The sequence below is a fragment of the Macaca fascicularis genome, chromosome 12 (assembly GCF_037993035.2).
Source record: "Macaca fascicularis isolate 582-1 chromosome 12, T2T-MFA8v1.1".
Classification (NCBI taxonomy): domain Eukaryota; kingdom Metazoa; phylum Chordata; class Mammalia; order Primates; family Cercopithecidae; genus Macaca; species Macaca fascicularis.
The window spans coordinates 71,510,274-71,536,001 of NC_088386.1; the positions used below are offsets into that span (position 1 = coordinate 71,510,274).

General features: G+C 34.2%; 1 protein-coding gene across 9 annotated transcripts in view; it reads right to left on the reverse strand.

The window, feature by feature from the left end:
• The window catches only part of LNPK (lunapark, ER junction formation factor), a 78,820-nt gene that overhangs the window by 35,191 nt on the left and 17,901 nt on the right, over positions 1 to 25,728 (reverse strand). For all 9 annotated transcript variants that reach the window (XR_012420950.1, XR_012420951.1, XM_015432384.4 and 6 more), the window contains exons 5-8: positions 22,109 to 22,167; positions 13,068 to 13,108; positions 6,763 to 6,846; positions 6,629 to 6,680 (exon numbers count right to left, since the gene is read on the reverse strand). Coding sequence is in view for 7 of the 9 variants with exons in the window: in XM_015432384.4 (XP_015287870.2) it covers positions 6,629 to 6,680; positions 6,763 to 6,846; positions 13,068 to 13,108; positions 22,109 to 22,167 (236 nt within the window). In the remaining 2 variants the exon portion in view is untranslated. The remainder of the gene's footprint in view (positions 1 to 6,628; positions 6,681 to 6,762; positions 6,847 to 13,067; positions 13,109 to 22,108; positions 22,168 to 25,728) is intronic.

Sequence of the window (25,728 nt, forward strand, 5' to 3'; positions counted from 1 at the left end):
ACCAAACAACCCCATCAAAAAGTGGGCAAAGGATATAAACAGATACTTCTCAAAAGAAGACATTTATGCAGCCAACAGACACATGAAAAAATGCTCATCATCACTGGCCATCAGAGAAATGCAAATCAAAATCACAATGAGATATCATCTCACACCAGTTAGAATGGTAATCATTAAAACGTCAGGAAACAACAGGTGCTGGAGAGGATGTGGAGAAATAGGAACACTTTTACACTGTTGGTGGGACTGTAAAATAGTTCAACCATTGTGGAAGACAGTGTGGCAATTCCTCAAGGATCTAGAACTAGAAATACCATTTGACCCAGCCATCCCATTACTGGGTATATACCCAAAGGACTATAAATCATGCTACTATAAAGACACATGCACATATATGTTTATTGCGGCACTATTCACAATAGCCAACCCAAATGTCCATCAATGACAGACTGGATTAAGAAAATGTGGCACACATACACCATGGAATACTATGCAGCCGTAAAAAAGGATGAGTTCATGTCCTTTGTAGGAACATGAATAAAGCTAGAAACCATCATTCTGAGCAAACTATCACAAGGACAGAAAACCAAACATTGCATGTTCTCACTCATAGGTGGGAATTGAACAATGAGAACACTTGGACACAGGGTGGGGAACATCACACACTGGGGCCTATTGTGGGGTCTGGGGAGAGGGGAGGGATGGCATTAAAGAGAAATACCCAATGTAAATGATGAGTTAATGGGTGCAGCACACCAACACAGTACATGTATACATATGCAACAAACCTGCACGTTGTGCACATGTACCCTAGAACTTAAAGTATAATAAAATAAAAAAAAATTGAATTATAGCAAAAAAAAATACTATTGCAGACTAAAGTGATGCATGATGTCTTCTATTTAATAACTTTACTAAAATCCCAAGAATATAGAAATTACTTACGCCTGCCTGATGCATTTTCCAATATACATAACATCCCTGCTACAATGGTCAATCAAGCCAGATAGACAAAATGAAACATAAACCCTGATATGGCTTGGCTCTGTGTCCCCACCCAAATCTCAAGTCGAATTGTAATTCCCAATGTTTGGGGAGGGACCTGGTGGGAGGTGACTGGATCATGGGGATGGATTTCCTCCTTGCTGTTCTCATGATGGTGAGTGAGTTCTCATGAGAACTGTTGGTTTAGAAGTGTGTAGCACTTCCCCTTTCGTGCTGTCTCTCCTACTCCTCCATGTAGGACATACTTGCTTCCCCTTCACCCTTCCACCATGATTGTAGGTTTCCTGAGGCTTCCCAGCCATGCTCCCTGTACAGCCTGCAGAACTGTGAGTCAATTAAACCTCTTTTCTTCATTTAAAAAAAAAAAAAAAATACTTCACGTCTTCCAAAAAGTGTTTCTCTTGCAGTTTCCACCATTTCAGTAAATGGCAACTCCATCTTTCCAGTTACTCAGGCCAAAATCTTTAAGGTCATCCTTGACTACTCCTTCTTTGACTCCATATCCAATGCATCAATAAATCTTTTGGATTCTGTTTTAAAAATATATACAGAATCTGACTATTTCATAAATCACCTTAACCTGGGGTGAAGAGAAAGAGGAAATTAAGTTTTAAAAAATATAAACAAATCATTTGTTTTTGAGACAGAGTTTTGCTCTGTTGCCCAGGATGGAGTGCAGTGGCACAATCTCGGTTCACTACAAACTCCACTTCCCGGGTTGGAGCGATTCTCCTGCCTCAGCCTCCCGAGTAGCTGGGATTACAGGTAGCCACCACCAGGCTTGGCTAATTTTTATATTTTTAGTAGAGACGGGGTTTCACCATGTTGGCCAGGCTGGTCTTGAACTCCTGACCTCAAGTCATACACCCACCTTGGCCTCCCAAAGTGCTGGGATTACAGGCGTGAGCCACCATGCCTGGCCTAGTTAATTATTTTTAAAAACCACTTCCAATATTACTATCCAAGGTCTAAACCAAGTTTGTCCAACCCATGGCCCACAGGCTGCTTGTGGCCCAGGATGGCTTTGAATGTAACCAAACACAAATTTGCAAATTTTCTGAAAACACCATGAGATTTATTTTTTTTTTAGCATCAGCTATCATTAGTGTTAGTGTATTTTATATGTAGCCCAAGACAATTCTTCCAGTGTAGCCTAGGGATTGGATATCCCTGGTCTAAGCCATCATCAAATGCTTTCCTACATTACTGCAGTAGCTTCCTAATTAATCTTCCTGCTTTCACTTTTGCTCCCTCTGTAGCCTCTTCTCAATACAGTAGACTTCCTTCTAAGACATAATTAAGACCATGTCAATATTCTGCTCAAAACAAAACAAAATTTCTTAGAAAAAAAAAAAAAACCTAATTGAGAACTGAAGTTTTTGCAACGGTCCACATTCTACAAGGCCCTACATGAGATGTTACTTTTACTTGTTACTTTTCTCACTGCCACTCTTCCTAATCTCCCCCTTGCTCAGTCTAGTCCAGTCATACAGGCCTCCCTGCTATTCTACAGCACTCCAGACATGCTCTTCACTCAGGGTCTTTGCACTTACTGATTCCTCTATCTGGAATGTGCTTCCCTCAGATATCTAAAAGGTTCATACTCTCATTTCTTTCATCAAATGTCACCTTATCAATGAGGTGTTCCCTGACAATCCTATTTTAAATTTCAACCTGCCCTCACTCAAGGTACTCCCTATTCACCATCCTTTATTTTCTCCTAACAGTAATTTACTGGCTATCTCCTCACTCCCAACAAAGGGAGAGAAATGTTTTTATCTGTTTTGTTCACTACTGTATCACCAGGGCCTAAAATGTACCTGGCAGATAGCAGACACTCAGTAAACATGCATTGAAGAAAAAAAAAAAAAAGAATAAATCAGACACTAGTGCATAAAAATGAAATTTAGTTCTGTATACCAATCAAAATCTTAAAGACAAGTTTAATTTTCACCAGCTCCAAATATCTAGATTTCTTTAGAAATCTATAGAAACTATTCAGGAATTCATACTGTGGCAAATTCTATTTTTCATTTACATCCAAACTATTACATTTTAATCTACTAAAGACATTAAGTCTTCCCATCTCCCAGTCTATAATTTCTACAGAACTAAAATACTAAGCATCTAAGCAGAAAATAATGCCATTTAATGTGAATATATACATATATTTACTTTTATGTTTGGTTATTCCTTCATATCAAGTGATGGCCCTGATTTTCTAAGATTAAGCACCCATAGATAAAAATTCCTTATAGAAAAGAGTTGGGGCAAAACTGTCAAAGTCATTAAAAACAAGGAAAGTCTGAGAAATGTCAGAGCCAAAAGAAGCCTAAGAAAACAAGACAACAGAAGGCAATGCTGTATCTGGATGGGATCCTAGAACTAAAAAGACATCAGATAAAAACTAAGGAAATATGAATAAACTATGGACTTTAGTTAACAATAAAGCATCAAACTGTAACAAATGTACCACATGTTAATATAAGAGAAACTCAGCACAAGAGTATGTGGGAGTATTTATATTATCTTTGCTATTTTTGTATACATCTAAAATTATTCTAAAAAATAAAGTCTATTAAGGGGTGAGAGTGGAGGGACTAGGTTAGTTTAGAGCAATTGGTAAACATGATACTCCTTTTAGTGTTAAACCTTAGCAAATCAAAGAATACTATCCTCAAAATTTATAATCAATAATATCCATCATGAACAACTTAATAACAAAAAATAAAAAGAAAGATGCCTAGTACACATGACTCAAAGTTCTGGTTCAGTAATCATGCAGGAGAGTTACTAAGATAAGAATATCACAATCAGATTCATTTTGGAAAGATCTTTTCAAGGGCACATAGGTACATACATGTATCTTTTAGTATTTGTTTTCCACTTTCTATTGTTTAAGTTTAGAAACACGCTAAATTCTAAAAACAATAAGAAAAAGAGAGAACAGTGGTTTGGCAAAAAAATAAAGACCTGACTTCAAACTCACAGAAATACAGAAATTAAACAAAATTAATGACTAAGTCACCTATAGAAATGATAGGAACTAAGAGATATTCAAAACAAGTAAATTAAACACAAAACTAAAGTATAATTTTCAAAAAGTAGAATAAAGCTGGGATATAATTTAGAATTTTTTTTAAGAAAAAATTCCAAACAGCAATTAATTACTACATACTTGGAAGAACAATGAACATTACAACAGTGTACACCAGAAGAAGTATTTTTTAAAATAAAATAATTAGGCCATAAGCTTAAGGTCAAAAACCATGTTATTTATTTCTTTATTCCCATATTGTCTGCACATAACAGTTATTCAATATTATACCTAAATGTTAATTCTTCCTAAAAGAATATCGAAAAGCAAAGTCACAGGAATCCAAAGCATGGATTATAGAAAAATGATTGCTAGAGAGATCAGCAATCATTTTTCTATAATTTCAATATGACATCAGAAGGAAAAAAATTATTTGGGTTTCAAACTTTACTAAGAAAATATAAATTCAGATTTTTAAAATAATTATGTTGCCTAAATATAATAAATACTGAAGAATGTTAGTAAAGGGTATCATAATTTTGTTCTTTAATAAGACAGAACATATATTAGTAAAAAGTAATAACAACAGCTTTCTACAAAATATCACATTTTAAAAATACATTCACTAAGGTCATTTTTAAAGTATTTTATACATTGGGAAAAGATTACTATAGTCAAGCTAACTAACAAATCCAAAAACTCAGTTACCTTTATGTGTGTGTGTGTGTGTGTGTGTGTGTGTGTGTATGTGTGCTGAGAACACAAGATCTACTTTCTTAGCAAATTTCAAGTATACAACACAGTATTAGTATTCTCACCATGCTGTACTTAAATCTCCTGAAGTTATTCACCTAAATAACTGAAATTTTATATCCTTTGACTAACATTTCCCCCATTTCTCCCATCCCTGCTCTCCACCCCTAGAAATAATATTTCTACTCTCTGCTTCTACGAGTTTAACTAAAAAATATTCTTGACTGGACATGGTGGCTCATGCCTGTAATCCCAACACTTTGGGAGGCCAAGGTGGGCAGATCACTTGAAGTCAGGAGTTCAAGACCAGCTGAGCCAACGTGGTGAAACCCCATCTCTACTAAAAATACAAACATTAGCTAGGTGTGGTGACGCATGCTTGTAATCCCAGCTACTCGGGAGGCTGAGGTGGAAGGACCGCTTAAACCAGGGAAGCCAAGGTTGCAGTGAACTGACATTGTGCCACTGCACTCCAGCCTAGGGGGCAGAGCGAGACTTTGTAGATAGATAGATAGATAGATAGATAGATAGATAGATAGATAGATAGACAGACAGACAGACAGACAGACAGACAGACAGACAGACAGGTAGGTAGGTAGGTAGGTAGGTAGATAGATAGATAGATAGATAGATAGATAGATAGATAGATAGATAGATAGATAGATAGATATAGATATTCTTGAAAAATTAGTTCCAGTTATACAAAATGCTTTAGAAATTATAGAAATCTGCCTTATAGGCCAAAAAATGTTTTTGTATTTACTAGAAAGTACATACATTGTAGAAAACTTTAAACTGGTTATGAAAGTAGGAGTTTCATTGCAAGTATATATGCCTAATTCATTTTAATCATATGTGAACTTCTACTTTTTGCAAAAGTGAAGGCTTCAAAACAAAAAAAAATGTTAATATTTCTATGAACCAAAATCCTACTTATGGAAAACGTGGAGGTGGAGGGAATTCTTCCCATATAGCCCTGCCAACTGGAAAACCTAAAATTATTATGACTTATTTAATATCCATGATATTTGTGAATACTTATAAAAAGATTTCCATTCAAAGGTCTAAATGTCATCCTACCTTTACAAAGTAGGTTATAATTCTGGGGGGCTGCAAAAATTGAAGTTAAATTTTTAAAAGTAACATTCTATATTGCAACAAAACCCTTACAAACTATATTATTAAAGAAAAGAACAAAGACAAAAGTCATTGCAAACTCAGAATATCTTTTCCCATGCCAGTCTTGGGAATATTTTATGTAACCACTTAATGGAATGACTGTTAAAATTTTATATAACATTTAATGATGTAATAGCAATGACTTCATTAATAATATGGTAATACAACCTCAAAAATAAAGAGTTAACATAATATAGCGATAATTCAATTTTCATTTTTCTTATTTCTAAATTATTTTATTCTATTCTTAAGTGTTATTTTAGAAGAAACTTAAAATTTCACAGAAATCGTAACATTTTTCAAAAATAAAACATAAAATGTAAGGATTTTCATAACAGATATTCCAAGAGATTATTATTTGAAAGTGGGAAATATTTACAAAATATTGATGAAATTACTTAAATTTTAAAAGATTAAAACCAATCATATATTTAATCTCAACACATATTTGATATCCTAACAACATATTCCCATAAAATCAAAATGAAATAAAATTATTGCTATCCACCCTAAGTCATATCCCAAATTACCAAATATAAATCTACATAGAAGCATTCTACATAAGTTTTTGCACACCTCCAACACACTTTTGAACTCACTTGGGTAAATATGGATCTTTCCAACAGCAGCAGCAGTTTCTACAAAGCTATTTACCTTGTCCAGGTCTTGCAGTTACAGCTGCTCCAGCAGATGGCGGCTCACACTCCTGTCAATTATAATAATGTTATTACAGTGACCTATTACAATGTGTAATTTATAATAAAATAGTAGTTATATCACAGTCTTACCTTTGCTTTCTTTGAGTCTGGATCAAACCTTTCAAGTATTAATTTAGCCGTCTTGTAAGTTTCTTTTTCCATGACTTCTTCAAGCTACGAACAAAAATTTCCATAAATTGTCACATTTCAAAACACACACTACTTATTTTTATAAGTCCTATTCAAAAAGATTTAAATATCCTTAACATATCCAAATAGAATGAAAGACTTCCTACATTCGAATAATTAAAATCCAGATTTTAAAATGGTTTCTAACCTCTAATATGTTACTTGTACTTAACAGCTTTACTGTGAGGAAATACCAAATATTCCTAATTGTTTACATATAATGAGGAGAATAATTACATGCACCAACTTCAATAATGGAATGTGCAAAAATCTATCAGCCATCATTATTGGAAGTTATTAGACATGACAAGCAAATGACAGGCAATTCCTTAGATTTATTTCCTCATAGCACTTAATGCTATTAATTTAAAGAAGGTCGTTAGCCAAGAGCTTTACAAAATAAAATCTCTGTGCCAATTAACTGCTGTCAGCATCGATTTTAGATTATTTATTAGCAGAAGCAATTAGCTTCCTGCAAATGCAGTGAAAACTCACTAACTGGGAGAACAGCCATGGAATTTGTTCAAATGACTTTAAAAGATAACCCTCACCTCTTTTTTACTTAGACTCAAACAACTTTAGAGAAAAAACTGAGCACAGAATTTAAGTAAAAATTTTACTGAGTTCTATGTTCACACTAGGGACTATAATTAAATCACTTCATTATTGTAGCATTTTATTTACCATGCACTCAAGTCACTTTATAACTTAATACACGGGTTTAACTTAAAATATAATCGCTAGTAAAGTATCACGAGCAGTTACGGCTAGTTCAACATCAGAAAAAGGTTGAACTTTAGTACAAGACAGTCATAGTTATGACAAATTATCTAATGTGTAGGATAAAATGCTTTTGCAAAAATTGGAAAAGAACCTTTTCTTTCTCAGTGACCACTGATAACCACTTAGATTAAATGTCATATTCATTCCAAAGGACATTTATTTTAAAATGCAACCCAGAGCACATTTACTGAGTTAAAAATATGCTGCCACAATAGCAGTTAACAGATTCCTCATTAAACACTCAATTCAACATTTAAGAAGTAGGTACTTAGATGAATGATTTATTAGCCTTACCTTGGTTTAATGAAACTAAAATATTTTCCTATTGCAAAATTATGATAAATTCTCAAAATAGGCAAGTTGATTTTTCTGATGTAAAGGAGATGTTTATAGTATCACTTTAGGGTTAGAAAAAAAAGAGAAACTAGGAACGGGGGTAGAAAGAGGGCATAATAAAATACATCCCCAAACCAACATAATCTACATGGAATATCAAAGAAACAAATCCCTGATCACTACACAGTAGACTTTTGATGTTCTAGCAGTGTTGTGCAGTAAAACTTTAGGCAATGACAAAAACGGTCTATGTCAGCATAATAGTAGCCACTAAGCCCTATGTGATAAATGAGCACTTAAAATGTTGCTTGTGCAACAGGGGAACTGAATTTGTACTTTTGTTTTGTTTCGCTTCGTTTTGTCTTAGATGGAGTCTCACTCTGTCACCTAGGCTGGAGTGCAGTGATATGGTTTCGGCTCACTGCAGCCTCCACCTCGCAGGTTCAAGTGATTCTCTGCCTCAGCCTCCCAAGTAGCTAGGATTACAGATGCGTGCCACCATACCTGGCTAATTTTTGTATTTTTAGTAGAGATGAGGTTTCGCCATATTGGCCAGGCTGGTCTCGAACTCTTGGCCTCAAGTGATCCACCTGCCTCAGTCTCCCAAAGTGCTGGGATTACAGGTGTGAGCCACTGCACCTAGCCTGTAGTTTTATTTCATTTTAAATAATGTAAATGTAAACAGCCATACTGATTTGGACAGATAACTCTAAAACTACTACTAGGTTTAAAAAGATTAAACTGTGATCTTTAAAACAACAAACAAAACTCCAAATCGAAATGCTACTTTATCGAATGACTGCATTCCTGGTAGATTATTCAGCAAGTATTCAAGTGTGTCTATGTTTTTATTTATCTTAAATAAAATAATTTTTAAGTACTAAAAGATGCAAATCTATCTCCCATTTTTTACATTTATTTCTAACAAAATATTTTCACATAATAGCTTAATTAACACACATCCATACAACATTTAAGTAATAATATGTTTTAAATACACTGTTCAGTGGAAAGAACATGAACTTGAAACTTCAAAGTGAGAAAAGATCTTCCTAAAATTTCCATTCTTAGGAAGACTGTTAGCACATCTGTCAGCCTCAGTTTCTCCTCTGCATAGATATTTTAATACTTCATAGCACTACTGTGCAATTTTTAAAATATATAATATAGGAGAAAGAGTCCACAACAGTGCCTAAAATATTAACATAATTTTCAGTGACACCTCAGTTACTCAGAATGGGCCTGAAACAAACTATTTCCAAAAACTCAACACATGAACCTCAAGATTCAGGAAAAAGAAACTAGAATTCTTGAGAATTCTCTAAATCAAGCTTCTCCAACCCTTAGCCACCAGCCACATGTGGCCCAAGACAGCTTTGAACGCAGCCCAATACAAATTCGTAAACTTTAAAACACTATAACATTTTTTTGCAATTTTTTATTTTTGAGCTTATCGGCTATTGTTAGTGTTAGTGTAAAGAATGAATCATTTTTCTGTAATACGGTTGTACTAAAAGTTTTAGGGGCTTTTTTATTTTAAAAGATAGAATAATAAATACATGATTATATTAAGAGTCAACATTGTGATGAGACTGTATGTTTCTATGACATGTAAAAATTATTTCTACTTGATACAACCATTACATCATAGAAAACATTAAAAGATAAAAGGCAACAAGAGCAAAAAAGTGCACAAAACTTATTGTGTGCATACTAGCACAAAAATAAATGTCAAAAAAATTTTTTAAATTTTGAAAGATAATTCTACAAATATTTCATACTAAAATTATTCTTGAAACAGAATTTTAAAACACACAAATCATTAATTTCCCTAACCAACATTTATTTGTGAAAGATATTCCAGATGTAAGAAAACTTTCTTTCATTTCTTTCATTTTGCATTGATTTTGCAATTCAGAGTATTAAGGAGCATGTTACACCATATAAACTCATCATTTTATCATGCTGAAAATACTGTCTGGTATCCCTGATTTGGGGTTTGCTGTTGAAATTGATGATGTTTTTACTAATTCAGATGTTATATCATTTTCTGCTTTCATGTAAGAGTATTCCACAATAATAGTCACATCTTTCTTCTTTGCATTTTTTCTGTTACTGTGTAGCCTAAAGTGAATATTCAAACACTGGGAAAAGCCAGAAAATATTACTGAGTAATATAAAAATGTAACATTTGAAGCCACAATAAGGTTAAAAACTCTATAGAGAATAAAAGCTAAATTTGCCAATTTAAGGACTTCTTTTCCTTCCAAAACTTATTTCATGGAATATCATGCATAGGATTTGTACAAAGTATACTTTATACATTTATATAAATTATAGTAGGTATATAAACATTTTTATTTGCAAGAATGACTCACCATTAATAAGAGAGTGCCATAAATGCCCACAAGACTAAATGATTACATTGTACCACTTCTGTATGATTCTGTACTGCTCCCAGAAATGTCAACATTAACCTGTAACTCAGCATGTCAGAATTTCTTGCTCTTGCCTTCAGCTGACATTAGTGAATTCCTTTGAACTAGTAACATCTGTAGTTGATTGTTAAGCTTTAATTCTCAGGGAAGTATAACACTTTTCCTCATGTTCCCAATTTCTCAAGTGATTTTTCTCAGGATTCAGAAAAACACAGATTTCCCAAGGAACGCTAGAAATTACCACATAGGACTACTATTCTGAAAAAAGCACAAAATTTTCATGAAGTCATTTAAAGAGGTAATCTTGACTCATGTATTTTGGTAGAGCTTGATTTCTGAACTGTTTTGAAGGAATGCTCATGGATGCAGAGGGATTATCTGCTTGCACAGATTACTCAGTGATTATTAAAAACTCAAGTTTTGTTAAAGGACCACAAAATACGTGAGTGGTAAAATGCACGCAGATCTAGACTTGGGAATTTTTTAGATAACTAAAGATTACTTCCTAACTTTATATTAATAAGTAAATACATTAAGCTCTTAAAATCTTGTTAAGATGCTTTTTCCTAATTTAACTTTTTAATCAATTGATAATTCATATCTGTCATTACAAACTACAATTTTACAAATTTCAAATTACATTACAAATCTATTCAGATTAAAGGGATGCATCCCCAAGGAAACCACTTTTAATAAAATATCAAGTAGTGACCAGTCTGGCCAACATAGTGAAGCCCTGTCTCTACTAAAATACAAAATTAGTCAGGTGTGGTGGCGCATGCCTGTAATCCCAGCTACCTGGGAAGCTGAGGCAGGAGAATCACTTGAACCTGGGAGGCAGAGGTTGCAGTGAGCCAAGATTGCACCACTGCACTCCAGCCTGGGCAACAAGAGCAAAATTCTGTCTCAAAAAAAAAAAAAAAACCAAAGTGTAAAACTACTCAAACAAAGCAGCTCTGTTAAAGGCTTGAACAGTCAAGACCACAGACTAGTTCCAGTAGCAAACAGTATTATAACCAACAATAATAATCAAGTAAATGCAAATTGTGTTTAATTAATAAAGTGAATTAGAGCCAACTTATTTTTCTTTAGTCATACTGCAAGAGAAATGCCATACTGCATTATTAATACTGATGCCTAATGAACCATTTAAACATACAGAGCTATTGAACTCTGAACTTTTTTAACTGTTGTCAGACTTAAAATGGAACATCTTTTATGTTGCGATTCCTTTAAAGGCTATTTAAAAGTAAATAGCTTGACTTATCCTTCCACACAATTTTCCAAGTCGGCTCTGTTACTCTATTGAGAGATTTTCCAAATCATATATTCTTCAAGATCCTGTTTTCTGGCCATGTGATGCCAGAGACATTGGGCTGCTTCTCATCACTTAGGATTTTTTTCTTTTCTGCTCTCCTTTGTCTTCCTCTTCATCTTTTCTACTTTAACTAATATTTCTCCATTTTGGTATAAGCAGGACTTGTCTCTGATCACCAGTACCAGCTTTTCTTTTGATCTCATCAGCAAGTCAAACCAATCATATCACAACTTCTAAATCACTGATGCTATCAGTATTTTCTCACTTTGAATTTCTGGCTGTTCCATAACGTTCAGACTAGCAGAAATATAATAATAAGATAATTCTGTGTTTGGCAATTTAGAACCACCAAAATTGTCAATGCAATTTTGATAAATACTTTATAGGACACCTAATAAGAAGCAAACAAATAAAGCGAAGGAATCCTTTCAAAATTAAAGTCCCCTTACTTTTCAGGTACTTAAAGCCCTTAAAACCAGTATCTAATATCATCAATTCACAGAATAATTTTTAACGTTAGTCTTAACCTTCACAATATTGGTTTCTTAATTATTACTTGTTACACACTAGACTAAAATGTATCAAATTGATCATTTGCACCTGATTACATTTTATTAAATACATTTCTACACAACATAATACTATCAGCAGTTATCATTTTCACACTTCAAAAATAAACATTAAAAATTAGTAGCTCTATGTCAAACACCAACTTCAATTCACTTATTACAGACTACTATATTATCAACATTTAGAGCTCCTTCTGTCTTACTCATGGTCCTCTTTCCAACACATCTGAAGGGATGCATCAACTAGCCCCACAATAGATATCATGTGATCAGAGTTACTGACAGAAAGTGGAAAACTCTGAAGAAAACAATTATGTATCTCTCTCTCCCATCTCTTCTTCAGTACTTTCATGTTGAATTTCTCTTACAACTAATCTTGATTCCCTCTCTTTCTTGGTGTCAAGAAAACCTAGAACTGACATGTGGAGATATTTTGTCCTTTTGTATTTAGCTCTAATAAACAATCTGGGTACCCACCTTTTTACCCTCTCTGCCTCATTTAGGCCTCGAATATGACTCATTTACTTACTTCTCAGCTTCCAACTGATATAGACTCTCAGAATCTCAAAAGTCCTTCTAAACTACTTTTTCCTATCAATCATTTTTAACTAGCAAAAATATTCACAATTTCACTTCATCATTAAAATGCTATCTAAAAGCATATTTCTTCCTTGGAGAGTTATTAACTTCCAACACACAAACATTATTTATTCAGTTCTTATTAGTTTAATATAAATTAATTTTAAATAAAAGTTAACTTACTATTTTTTTCCTCTGGGATTTTAAATCATCCAATGCTTCATCTAGAAAACAAGATTTCAATAAAAGCTAAATCAAATATTAAGATATTTAGATACAAGAAAACATCATGCCAAATGACACACGGTAGCAAACACAAGAAAACTGTCTCATTTTAGGATGTCTCAAAATTTAACTGATGTGTAGAGACAAAAATTATCTCCATCTTCACCTACATATAGTTCATATTTTTGCCTGTGTTATATATTACAAACCATTTAGGGGAGAAATTGACTTTACATAGTATAAAGCACCTTTCTAAATTGAAATATATACACACATTTTTTAATGTGTTCAGAAACATTACTTTCTACTATTTCTTTTTCCTTTCAACACCTCACCCACATTAATTTACAAAATTAGTATCAAATCTCTTTTTATACACTGGTAATAAAAATGTTCTCTTTGTTTATAAGGAAATAAGTACATATTTTACTTAGTCAAGCGTGAAGATAGTAAGCATGACTTTTTAAAAAAACCTTGAAAATCTATCTTATTGAATCTGAGAAGGGACATGGAAAAAAATATGAATAACTTTTCAAAATTAAGCATTTCTAAGATTTGCCTGCTTATATAGGTTGGCATGGTGGAACAGAAAGAATCATCTCAAAGGATACCTTTTATGAATGTCAATGTTGGATTTACAAATGTATTTAAGTTTCTAGTTTTTCTCTAGAAATATTTAATACAGATTGACACACTATTCCATATGGAAAGAAGAACTTATGGCTTAAATGTTATCGAATGAAACGTAAATAACTGTTCTTAATACTTAATTAAATTTATAAATAAAATTATTACTTCTTCACTGAAATTCTAGGTAACAAATACCTGAATAACCAACTCAAAGTACACCATTTATATAAAGATTCAAAGAAACACAAACATATAAAAAGATGATTTTACTATAAAAAAATTTTTCAAAATAGATTAAGCAGTCTTTAATGTGCTAGCTAACTTATTACTAAAAGGGGGAGAAATCTGCTAACATCTTCAAAAAGAATAGTAATTTTTTGTTAGATAAGACCAAGCCAAACATCTGTACTTTAATCCAAGGGTCAGTAAACTTATTCTGTAAAGGAAAAACTAAGTATTTTGGGCTTTATGGACCAAAAAGCAAAATCAAGTACGTACTTTTTGATTTTTGAGACACGGTATTGTTTTGCCACCCAGGCTGGAGTGCAGTGGCATGATCTCAGCTCACTGCAGCCTTTGCCTCCAGAGTGCAAGCAATTCTCATGCCTCAGCCTCCCAAGCTGGAATTACAGGTGTGTACCACCACACCAAGCTAATTTTTGTATTTTTAGTACAGACAGGGTTTCTCCATATTGGCCAGGCTGGTCTTGAATTCCTGAACTCAGGTGATCCACCTGCCTTGGCCTCCCAAAGTGCTGGATTACAGCATGAGCCACTGCACCCAGCCTAAGAAATACGAAAGAAATACAAAATTTCCACAAACTTTATTGACTAAATTCAAATACAGGTTGAGTATCTCTTATCTGAAATGCTTGGTGCTAGATGTGTTTCAGATTTCAATTTTTTTTTTAGTTTTGGAATATCTGCAGAATACGCCCCCGCTGAGCATCCCAAATCCAAAAATCCAAAATCCAAAATGCTCCAAGGACCATTTCGAGTATAATGTTGGCATTCAAAAAATTTTGGATTTAGGAGCATTTCAGATTTTGAATTTTCAGATTTGGGATATTCAACCTATATAATAATTGAGTTCAATTTTTTGTAATATAAGTCTACCAGTGAAAAGAATGGAATACTTTTGGGGGTGGATAACATTTCACTCAATTGAGGTTCAAAGCTAAGTGTTCTCTATCATCAAAACTGATTGCAAATGATAATCCATTAATGCTGATCTGTAATGAGATTTTACATATCTGATTTTTTAAAATATCTTTTCACACAGGTAGTTACTGCCAAATATTGATACCAATCCACAAGCATATGATTTTAATTGAGCATATTCACTAGTTTGGAAGGCATTTACAAAATTCTATTAGATTCTTCTTTTGGCATTTCCCTTTTAGAGTATTATTACATTGGAAGTTAATCACCTCCAAAGACTGAAGCTCTTCAATTATACAGTGAAATGGATTTAGAAACATGGAAATTTCCTTTGCACTTGCCTTGAGGTCTGAAAAATTCTACTGGAACTATAATTTCAGCTTGGATAATGCATCTGCTGCAAATTTGTGTGGGAATGGCAATTCTGTTTCTTGTTTTCATTTTTATAGCATTTTTTTAAAAATTACTTGTCATTACAATGTTGTTTTCTAAATGACTTTACCACATTATAGGTTTTGCATATATACATTGTTTTGCCTTGCAATCTTAGGTTGCAATAATTAAGAACCATTATCAAGGCTGTAGCAAAAGCTAATTTCCAAAGCCAGTCAGTATTCAAACACAGTGGCTGAAGTTGGTTCTTCTCATTTGGAAGTATTTCAATCTAGGTTTTGAGCTCAAAATATGACAATAAAACTTTACCACTGCTAAGCCATCAAACTGCTGTGAGGCAAGTCAAGATAGCTTCTATTCATAATTAAAATTCACATAACTAACAATGGTTAAGTCCTTGAGAGCAATGATGTTCCCTTTGGCACTACACAATAACAAATTCAAATATGTTCTGCAAAGTACCTGTTGTTGAATAATACAATGAATAATCATAGAATTTAAACACCTTACAGTTTCAAAAGTTTTGTACAATTTGTACAACTAAGTCTTTTTCTGCTACATACATATTTTTACCACGAGTAGTTACAGTACATCTTAGCAGATTCCACTTCAGGTTGTAGTAAATTGCTGTTTTCTAAACTTCATTGAAAATATTCTCACCTAAAGTTGTTCTGCAAAGACTTTTTATAGAGACTAATTCTTCAGTCACTTCAAGCTCAGCGTTGACAACTCAAACTACAATTGAGTGGTACTGATAGCATCTGTCAACTCAACCACAGCCAAGGAAGATCACTTGAAATAATTTGCCTTGTTCTTTAATTGACTACTCATGTTTGTTTTTCTGAATTTTCTCAATTCTTTAGGCAACTGTTCTTGCTGAAACGTTACTAGTCTTAAGTATATTTTCCCTGAACACATTTTTTCTGCTGCAGCAATCAAACACAATTTAATTAACTCATCATTGGTAAATAGCCTCCCTTTCTTCACAAACAAGCCACTCAGAAACTTTCTTTGGCTGAAGCTCCATTTTTCCCTTTCAGTTTCATGAAGCAATTCTGCAATAATATATTCCATTTTAAATTTTCTAATTTTTATGACCATTGCTTTCTGTGAGTTGGGAATATGATGATGAGTAGTTAGTATTGTAATGTCAAATACATATTGTACTCTTTTAGCACAGCTATAACATCATTGCATAAAAAATACAATGCTTTGCATTTCGATAACAAAATAGTCCACATTCCATTATGTACTAAAAGTGCAACATTCAAAGTCCACTTTTCTTTTCTGGTTTTTACATGATGGGTATGCATAGGTAATAAAAATAAAATAAAGTTGTCACAGTACAACAATACACATGACACTTAAAAACTGCCATCAAGTTATAATTGCATCGGTTGAAAAACAATGTGAAATGATGAAATGATTAGTCCTACAAGTGCCTGAAGTGATGAGAGCACCACATACAGTCAGTCACAGGTACTCAATTCTGCCATTGTAGGATGAACGCAGTTAAAGACAGCATGACTCTGTTCCAATAAAAACTGAAATTTGAATTTCATATACATTTTACATGTCAAAATATTCATTTTAATATTGTAATAATTTAAAAATATAAAAGCCAATCATGAGCTGTACAAAGCAGTGGGCAGGACTTGGCCTACAGGCTGCAGCCACCAATCCCTGCTTTAATTTATATAGGGTCCAACTTGTAAAACAAAACAACTAAAAATAATCAAGAATAAAAAACAAGGATAGGACCAATAGCTTCAGGCTTAAAAAAATACTATGCGACTGCAAGACAATCTTTTACAAAGTCGATTTTAAACATACATGTAATACCTATTCAAATGAATTAGTACACTTAAAAACAGAAAGAACCTCTGAAATATATTTTAAAGCAAAAAGAAAATCCTTTTAATAATCAAGTCCAGATCTGCCTATTTATTACATAAGTTAAAAATATTCATACATTTGATTTCCTTAAAGAAGTGTTTCAAAGGACTCTTGAAAAGGGTTTCTTATATTTCTTTTGCTATCTTGCTATTCCTTGCAGTCAGAAAGCATATTTGCTTTAAACTTCTTCCTATTCTTCCACCATCTGCTATATTACTAAATATCACCAAAAACAATATCAGAAGCTTAAATTTCCTTAATCTGATAAAAAAAAAAGCATCAACATTTTTAAAACTACAGCAAACATCATACTTAATGGCAAAATATTAAAAGCTTTTCTATTAAAATCAGGAACTAGACAAGGACTCCTGCTATTCCCACTTCAAATGAATACTGTACTGAGTCCTAACTCATTTAAGAAAAATAAAATAAGAATCAGAAAAGAAGAATCAGTGCCATCAGCTCATGTTTATATAACACTTTGCAATTTTTATATGCTTTCATATGTAGTAACATTTACTACTTTTAACTGTCCTATCAAAACAAATACTTCTGTTTTCATTTTATTTTTTTCTGGGTACATAGTTGCCGTATATATTTATGGGGTGCATGAGATGTTTTGATATAGGCATACAATGTGAAATAAGCACATCATGAAGAATGCGGTATCCTTCCCCTCAAGCAGTTATCCACTGAATTGTAAACAATCCAATATACTCTTTATTTTAAAATGTACAGTTATTATTGACTATAGTCACCCTATTGTGCTATCAAATACTAGGTCTTACTCATTTTTTCTGTTCTCATTTTATAAATTAAGAAACTGTAAGGTTCAGCTGGGCACAGTAGCTCATGCCTGTAATCCCAGCACTTTGGGAGGCTGAGGCAGGTGGATCACTTGAGGCCAGAAGTTCGAGACCAACTTGGCCAAAATGGTGAAACCCTGTCTCACTAAAAATACAAAAAAATTAGCTGGGCATGGTGGCGGGTGCCTGTAATCCCAGCTACTTGGGAGACTAAGGCAGGAGAATTGCTTTAACCCAAGAGATGGAGATTGCAGTGAGCTGAGATCATGCCACTGCACTCCAGCCTGGGAAACGGAGTGAGACTCCGTCTCAAAAAAAAAAAAAAAAAGAAAGAAAGAAAGAAAGAAACTGTAAGGTTCAGGGAACTTGTTTGTAGTACAAAAAGATGGCCAGTGTGGCTGGAGCAAAAGTGAACAAAGGAGAGTGAAAGATGAGGTTGGAGAAATAGGAATAAGCTAGAAAGTCAGGATATGGATTCAGATTTCATTCTGGTTGCAATGGGAAGCTATTAGAGAATTTTAAGCAAAAGACACACAAGATCTGATTTATACCTTAAAAACAGACTGGTGAAGAAGCAATTGTGCAAGCAAGAGATGATAATGAATTAAAACTGTAGTAGTAAAGAAGGTGAGAACTGGTCAGATTCAAGATCATTTTGGAGGTAACGATTATATGACTTGCTGGTAATGTGAATGAATATGAAAGAAGAATCAAAAATAGCTCCCAAGTTTTTGGTCTCGTGATGGTTAATTGTATGTGTTAACTTGATTAGGTCACACAAGGTATCCAGATAATTGGTCAAACATTATTCTGGGTGTCTGTGAGGTTGCTTTGGGGTAAGATTAGCATTTCAATCAGTAGACTGAGTAAAGCAGATTGCTCTCCCTAATGAAGTGGCCCTCAGCCAATCAGCTGAAGGCCTGAATAGAACAAAAAGTTTACTCCTCCCTCCAGAGAGTGAGAACACCCCATGCCTGACTCCCTAGAGCTAGGACCTCTATCTTTTCCTGCCTTCAGACTCAAACTGAAACATCAGCTCCTTCTGGGTCTTGAACCTGCTAGCTTTCAAACAAGAACTTATACTTACTGGCTCTCTTGGTTCTCAGGCCTTCAGACATAGATTGGAACTAAACCATTAGCCCTCCTGGGTCTCCAGCTTGCTAACTGCAGATCTTGGGACTTCTCAGTCTCCATAATTGCTTGAGCCAATTCCTCATAATATTTCCTATTGGTTCTATTTCTCTGGAGAACCCTAACTAATACAAGTTTTAACTAGTAGTCATATAGGGTAAGCATTTCTGAGATGGAGAAGACAAAGGGAAGAGCAGATATGAACAAGTGGGAATAAAGGGGAGGAGCAATATTAATTCTCTTTTGGCCATGTTACTTATGAGATGCCTACTAAACTCCTAAGTGGAAATGTCAATTACACAGTTAAATATACAAGTCTATAGCTGAAGGGAAGAGTATGGACTAAGGACTTAGATTTGGGAATTATTAACAAATAGGCAATATTTAAATCTGTGGAAGTGAATAAAATCACCTAGAGATGTACTGTCCAATGTATAAATAGCCAGGAGCCACATGGGGCTATTTAAATTTAAGCTATTTAAAATCCAGTACTTCATTTACACTAGCCTCATTTCAAGTGCTCAACAGTCACAAATGGCTATCAGATACCATATAGAACAGTAGATACAGATTATTCTCATCATCATAGAAGGTTCTATCAGACAGCGCAGACTCAAACAAGTTACCAAAAAAAAAGAAAGCCAAAGACAGAATTCTAGTAGAAGGCAAATAAAACTAAAAAGAAACCACCAGTGAAGTGTTGTCAATGAAGCTTAAAGATAAAAAGTTTTCAGAAAAAGGGTGAATAACTTAATTAATTCAAATACTATTAAGAGATCAAGCTGGATAAGAAAAGGGAGCTGATTACTGGCTTTGACAAGACATAGATAATGAGTGACCTTGAAATGAGCCACTGCAGTAAAAATGGTGGAAACAAAACCTAAACAAATTATGCTGAGAAGGAGTAGGTGGGGGAAAAGAAGAGATACCAACTATAAACAATTTTTTTTAAAATTTTTGTTTTGAACAAGAAAGAGAAATGGGTGGTAGCTTAAAGGAAATGTAGGGTCAGGAGAGGTTTTCCTCCCCCCGAAATAGTCATACTGAGGCAGAATTATATGCCAATAGGAATAATAAAATAGAAAATGATGCAAAAGAGATGATAACTACAGGAGATAACTATAAGAGCAAAGCTCTAGAGATGGCCAGAGTATTTAAAATCCAGAGCTTAAATGACGGTTAGCCATAGATGAGATCAAGGCCAGTCTTACAAAATATAATGAAGGTTGAGACCCTACTGAGTATAGACAGAGCTAACTTTACATACATTCAGCCCTCCATATGGATGAGTTCAGCACTCATGGAATTAAATCAACCATGGATCAAAAATATTCAGAAAAAAATTAAAAATAACAATACAATAAAAATTACAAATTTAAAATACAATATAGCAACTATTTATACAGCATTTACATTGTATTAGAGATTACAAGTAATCTACAAATGATTTAAAGTATGCAGGAGGACGTGTAAGTTACATCCAAATTCTACACCATTTTTATTCTTGGGGGTATTGGCACCAATCCCTCACAGATACTGAAGGACAGCTTCACTTGGTGGTATAGGTAGCTCTCATCTGTTTACATCTATTTTCTGTATAAAGTAAGACTATAGGTTAAGAGTGACCAGGTAGATGTTGCAGGGTTTGTGTGTTTGTGACTTTTGGCTTTTTTATTTGGTCAGTTGGTTGGCTGGTTTCAGTTTGGTTAGATTTGATTGTTGGTTTTTGGTAGGAGGCAGGTATTAGTGATTTGAAGAGAAATACAGTAATAAACATCACGCTGACAGAGAAAAGGGTGAATTTACTGGGGAACTATAATAGGACCATAAGGCAGTTTTAAGTACATATTTGATACCTGCAATCATAGATTTAAAATAAGTTTGGTCAGGTGAGTATGTTGTATGATTTTCCTCTAATAAGTTTAGCTACTTCGATGAGATTGAACCTGTAAATGTACTTAATCAGAATACTGTTTTGCCAGTCATTGATTAGGCATATAATTGTATTTAAAGAGGGTAGGTTTTGACAGATAAGTAGGATGAGAAGGAGGAGCAAAAGGGTCAAGAGCGTCAGCAAGGAAATAGTCATTGGGGTAGATTATAGGACCTAATGTGAGCAGAAGAGAAGAGAGGTTGTGAGTGAGGAGGGCAATTTGAAAATCATACATTAATATTTGTACAAACTTTATTTGGATCCTTAGTCAAACAAATAAAAATTTTTTAAAAGCAAATGATACTTATGAGATAACTGAAAAGTTAATATTTTTATATTTAATATTTTATGATATTAAGATTCTTTTCTAGGTATGAAAATGGAGAGATACATTTGGGATATACTTCAAAATAATATATGGGATGAAAAAATGGGTTGAGGTAAAAATGAAACAAGACTCTGTAACAAACTAAGTTTTCCATAAAGATTAATTTAACAAATATAAATTCTCTTTATTTAAAAATGTTTGTTTTGGTTGGGCACCGTTGCTCCAGCCTGTAATCCTAGCACTTTGGGAGGCCGAGGCAGGTGGATTGCCTGAGCTCAGGAGTTCGAGACCAGCCTGGGCAACATGGCAAAACCCTGTCTCTATAAAAATACAAAACATTAGCTGGAAGTGGTGGCATGCACCTACTCTGGAGGCTGAGGCATGAGAATCGCTTGACCCAGGAGGCGGAGATTGCAATGAGCCGAGATCATGCCATTGCACTCCAGCTTGAGCAACAGGCTCTTCCTATCCCCCTGACTCTGTCTCAAAAAAAAAAAAATTTGTTTTGTGTAAAAAAAATCTAAATGAGTAAGATAGAAATAACACGAATTAAAAACAGAACCATCTTGATCATTTATAACCTTCGTCATGCTTTATAATAAACAACTCTTCAATACTTACCACATTATCATTCCAAGATCATATTTTACAACCTGTCTTACCAGCACACTCTAAGATAGGTATTTTTAAAACATTTATTAAAAATTGGAATTAAACTTACTATTTCTTTCTGTTCTCTTGGAAAAGAAGAAAATAAGTACTGTTCTTATGCTCCAGATGCTAAAGGGGAAGCAAAATTCCAAAACAAAAAACATCATTAGAAAAAGCAAATTAGAAGCCATGTAAAATGAAAACATGTATTTCCAATTAGAGTTAGGTACATTGTTTCCCTTTATATATAGAAAACTAAAAAGCATTTAATTTCTGCCAGAGAACATCAGAACCTGTGCTTTCAAAGGAGGAGTTCTCAACCTAAAGTCCACAGACCTTCTGATGATCCCCTCAAATTGCAAAATTACCTCTGTGTGCATAAGTGCATTTCTCTGGAAAGATCATTGCTTTCATCAGTCTGAAAGGAATCTATGCACCCCTCAAAAGATAGAGAATATCAGAATCCCTTACTAAATAAGCATCAATTCCAAAAACTTAATTTGTCTATTCCCACACATTAAGGAAAAATGCTTTTACAAATGTAAGAGCATTACACACATAAAAGTTGCTACTCCTTCCCTATTATTTAACAATAGAGGGACAGTCTCTACTCTAAGAGATTAAGCTAGCTGGGGGAAAAATAAACAAAAACCTTACCTTCAAATAAATACTTCATAAGTAAAATTAGCTAAATATCTCCTTCCAAAGATTTTATAAGGATAATTCTTTAGGCCTTGCATTAGTAAGACATTGAATGAATTGAAAGAATTAAAAGAAACTAAATGAATAATCCTCATCACAAACTTGTCAGGGTCATCTCCTAAATTCAATGTAAACGTAGCAAAATACCTCTTCTCCATAGAACCTGGCAGAAACAAGTACATAAGGCTGGGCACAGTGGCTCATGCCTATAATCCCAGCACTTTGGGAGGCTGAGGCAGGTGGATCTCCTGAGGTCAGGAGTTTGAGACCAGCCTGGCCAAATGGTGAAAACCCATCTCTACTGAACATACAAAAACTAGCCAGGCGTGATGGCACATGCCTGTAGTTCCAGTTACTTGGGAGGCTGAGGCAGGAGAATCACTTGAACCCAGGAAGCAGAGATTGCAGTGAGCCAAGATCATGCCACTGCACTCCAGCCTGGGCGGCAGAACAAGACTGCCTCAAAAAAAAAAAAGGAAAAAAAAGAAAGAAGTATATAAACATTATTCATCATCTTAAAACATACATTGTATCTCTTGTAAAAAAAAAAAAAAATCGATTGTTTTTAAAAAAAAAAATTGTTTTTTAAAAAAAAATCGATTTACTGGAAATACCTTCAGAATATAAGTACGAAAATTAGTTCTTCACTCTGAAATACAGATTGCTATTTTGGGGAGTCAACCTGCAAGTAGTCACCAGTGATCCCTGTCCTTTGGTATTCACACCATTGTGTAGTCCTCTCTCACCAATGTTGGTCTGTGCGACCAACAGCATGGCAGAAGTGATAGTGTATCACTTCAATATTAAGTTATAAAGGACTGCAGCTTCCATTTTGGGCCTACTCTTTCACTTGTCTTTCTCTCTCCTGGATTACTTGCTCTGTGAGAAGACAGCTGTCATGATATGAGAACAGTCAAAGAAGTCAAGGAAAAGGTCCACGCAGTGAGGAAGAAAGAGCTGTGGTAAACACTCAGCAAAGAAATGATACCTGCTAATAGCTGCCTGTGTGAATTCAGAAGTAGATTAGGGAAAAATCAGCCAACGTGAGTAAGACCACACCAGATATCTTGGGATTTGAATTCAGAACCCATTTTGGTGATGGCGAGACAATTAGCTTTGGCATGATTTATAAATTCCTGGATTATACAAAGAAAAAGGAAACTAAACATAAGCTTGCCAAAAAATAGCCTATATGGAAAGAAAAAGACCTCAAGGGAAAAGCAAAAGGAACACAAGAACAGAATGAAGAAAGTCAGGGGGATTGAAAATGCCATTGCTGATGACAGCAAAAAGAAATAGCAGTCTATTTCTATGTCTAGCAGTGAGCTGGAGATTTGATAACAGCAGAGGGAGTAAAGATCTGCAATGACTTTATCTACAGTGATTGGGTGGATTTAGTTAAGCCTTGAGATGACTGTGGCCCCTACCAACAGCTTAACTGCAATTTACCTAAGAACAAAAAATCCTGAGACAGAACTACCCAGCTAAACTGCTTTTAACATTCCTGATCCTCAAGAGCTGAGACATAATAAACATTTGTTGTTTTAAGCTACTAAGTTTTCGGGCAATTTGTTACATAGGAATAGATAATACATTTTTTTTTAATATTGTGATGACTTATTTTTGTGACATGAAAACACCAAATAACTAGCACCAGATTAATTACCTAAAAGTACAAAAAACACCAGGCTTTGTCCTTACCAAGAGAAGGGAGATAAGAGAATATAGGTTAAGCATAATGCCCATAACCCTCAAGGATCCCACAATAATAGAAAAGTCTCATATCACTTCTCCAGTGCAAACCCACTGAAATAGTAGCAGGCTGGAAGAGAAGACTTTTAAAAAGCATTCAGAGAAAGAAAACAGGTGGAAAAAAAGATGGAATTGCAGAGATAGTGGCTAGAATTCTGTAGGAAATTTTCTTAAATGAGTAGATACTTTTCAAAAAGCATATATAATTGTCAGTGTGAATACTACAAAAATTGAAATATACTCTCTTCAAAATAAAACTCACTAAATCCTCTCTGTGGACAATAAACTCTTCCTCTGGTTTTTATCAGAATTCTTCCTGGATAACATGAGCTATCAAACAACAGACATTTCCATATGTCAAGTCTTCAAGACTTGAAAAGGTAAAACACATAGAATTTATTATTCTTTAGGGCTAAATTAAATGAAGTTCTTTGGTATTTTTTGTTATTTTTGTAGAGACAGGATCTCACCATGTTGCCCAGACTGGTCTTGAACTCCTGGCCTCAAGTGATCCTCCTGCCTCAGCCTCCCAAAGTGCTGGGATTATAGGCATAAAACATCATGCCTAGCCCTTTTCTATTTTTAAATAAAATTTAGAAAAAGAACTAAAGTACTTCAGGACTCTGTTTTAGTTATCCCAACAAAGGTTTTGCTCTCCCAATAATTAAAAATAACTTACTAAAATATAGCAACATACTTTGTGAAGATATTGAAGATATTAAGGATACTATTACTAACCTCTAGTTAGAGAATAGTGGCATAAGCTCCACTTCCCCCTTCTCTTCTTAAAAATAATCCAAACAAGGAGAACAAAAATAAAAATGCAAATTCCTTCTCTGGTAAAACAGAGATATAACTAAAACTCAACCATCAGATTATGTGGAGGCACTCTCAAAAGCAATGGAGATTATTACACAGGGGCTCCAAAAAGTGGAAGCAAAACAAGAAAACTGCCTATTTCACAAAGAGGTAACAAGGTAAACTTTTCCAAGTGTAAAACTTAAAACCCACGTTTGTAACAATGAGAACAAGATGCACAGCTACAGGCAGAAGCTCCTCAGTTTGGTTCCAATAAAAAAACAGAGAAGGCAGAAATTAAAAAGAAATTATTCAGAAGTGCACTATTTACAAAGAATGTTCTGTTCCTATGGCAAGGGGGTTGGGGGGAAGTTTTGTATTGTGAAAGAAATACAATTGCCTAGCCCCACTGGCTGGGAAAAGACAACAGCTAAACAA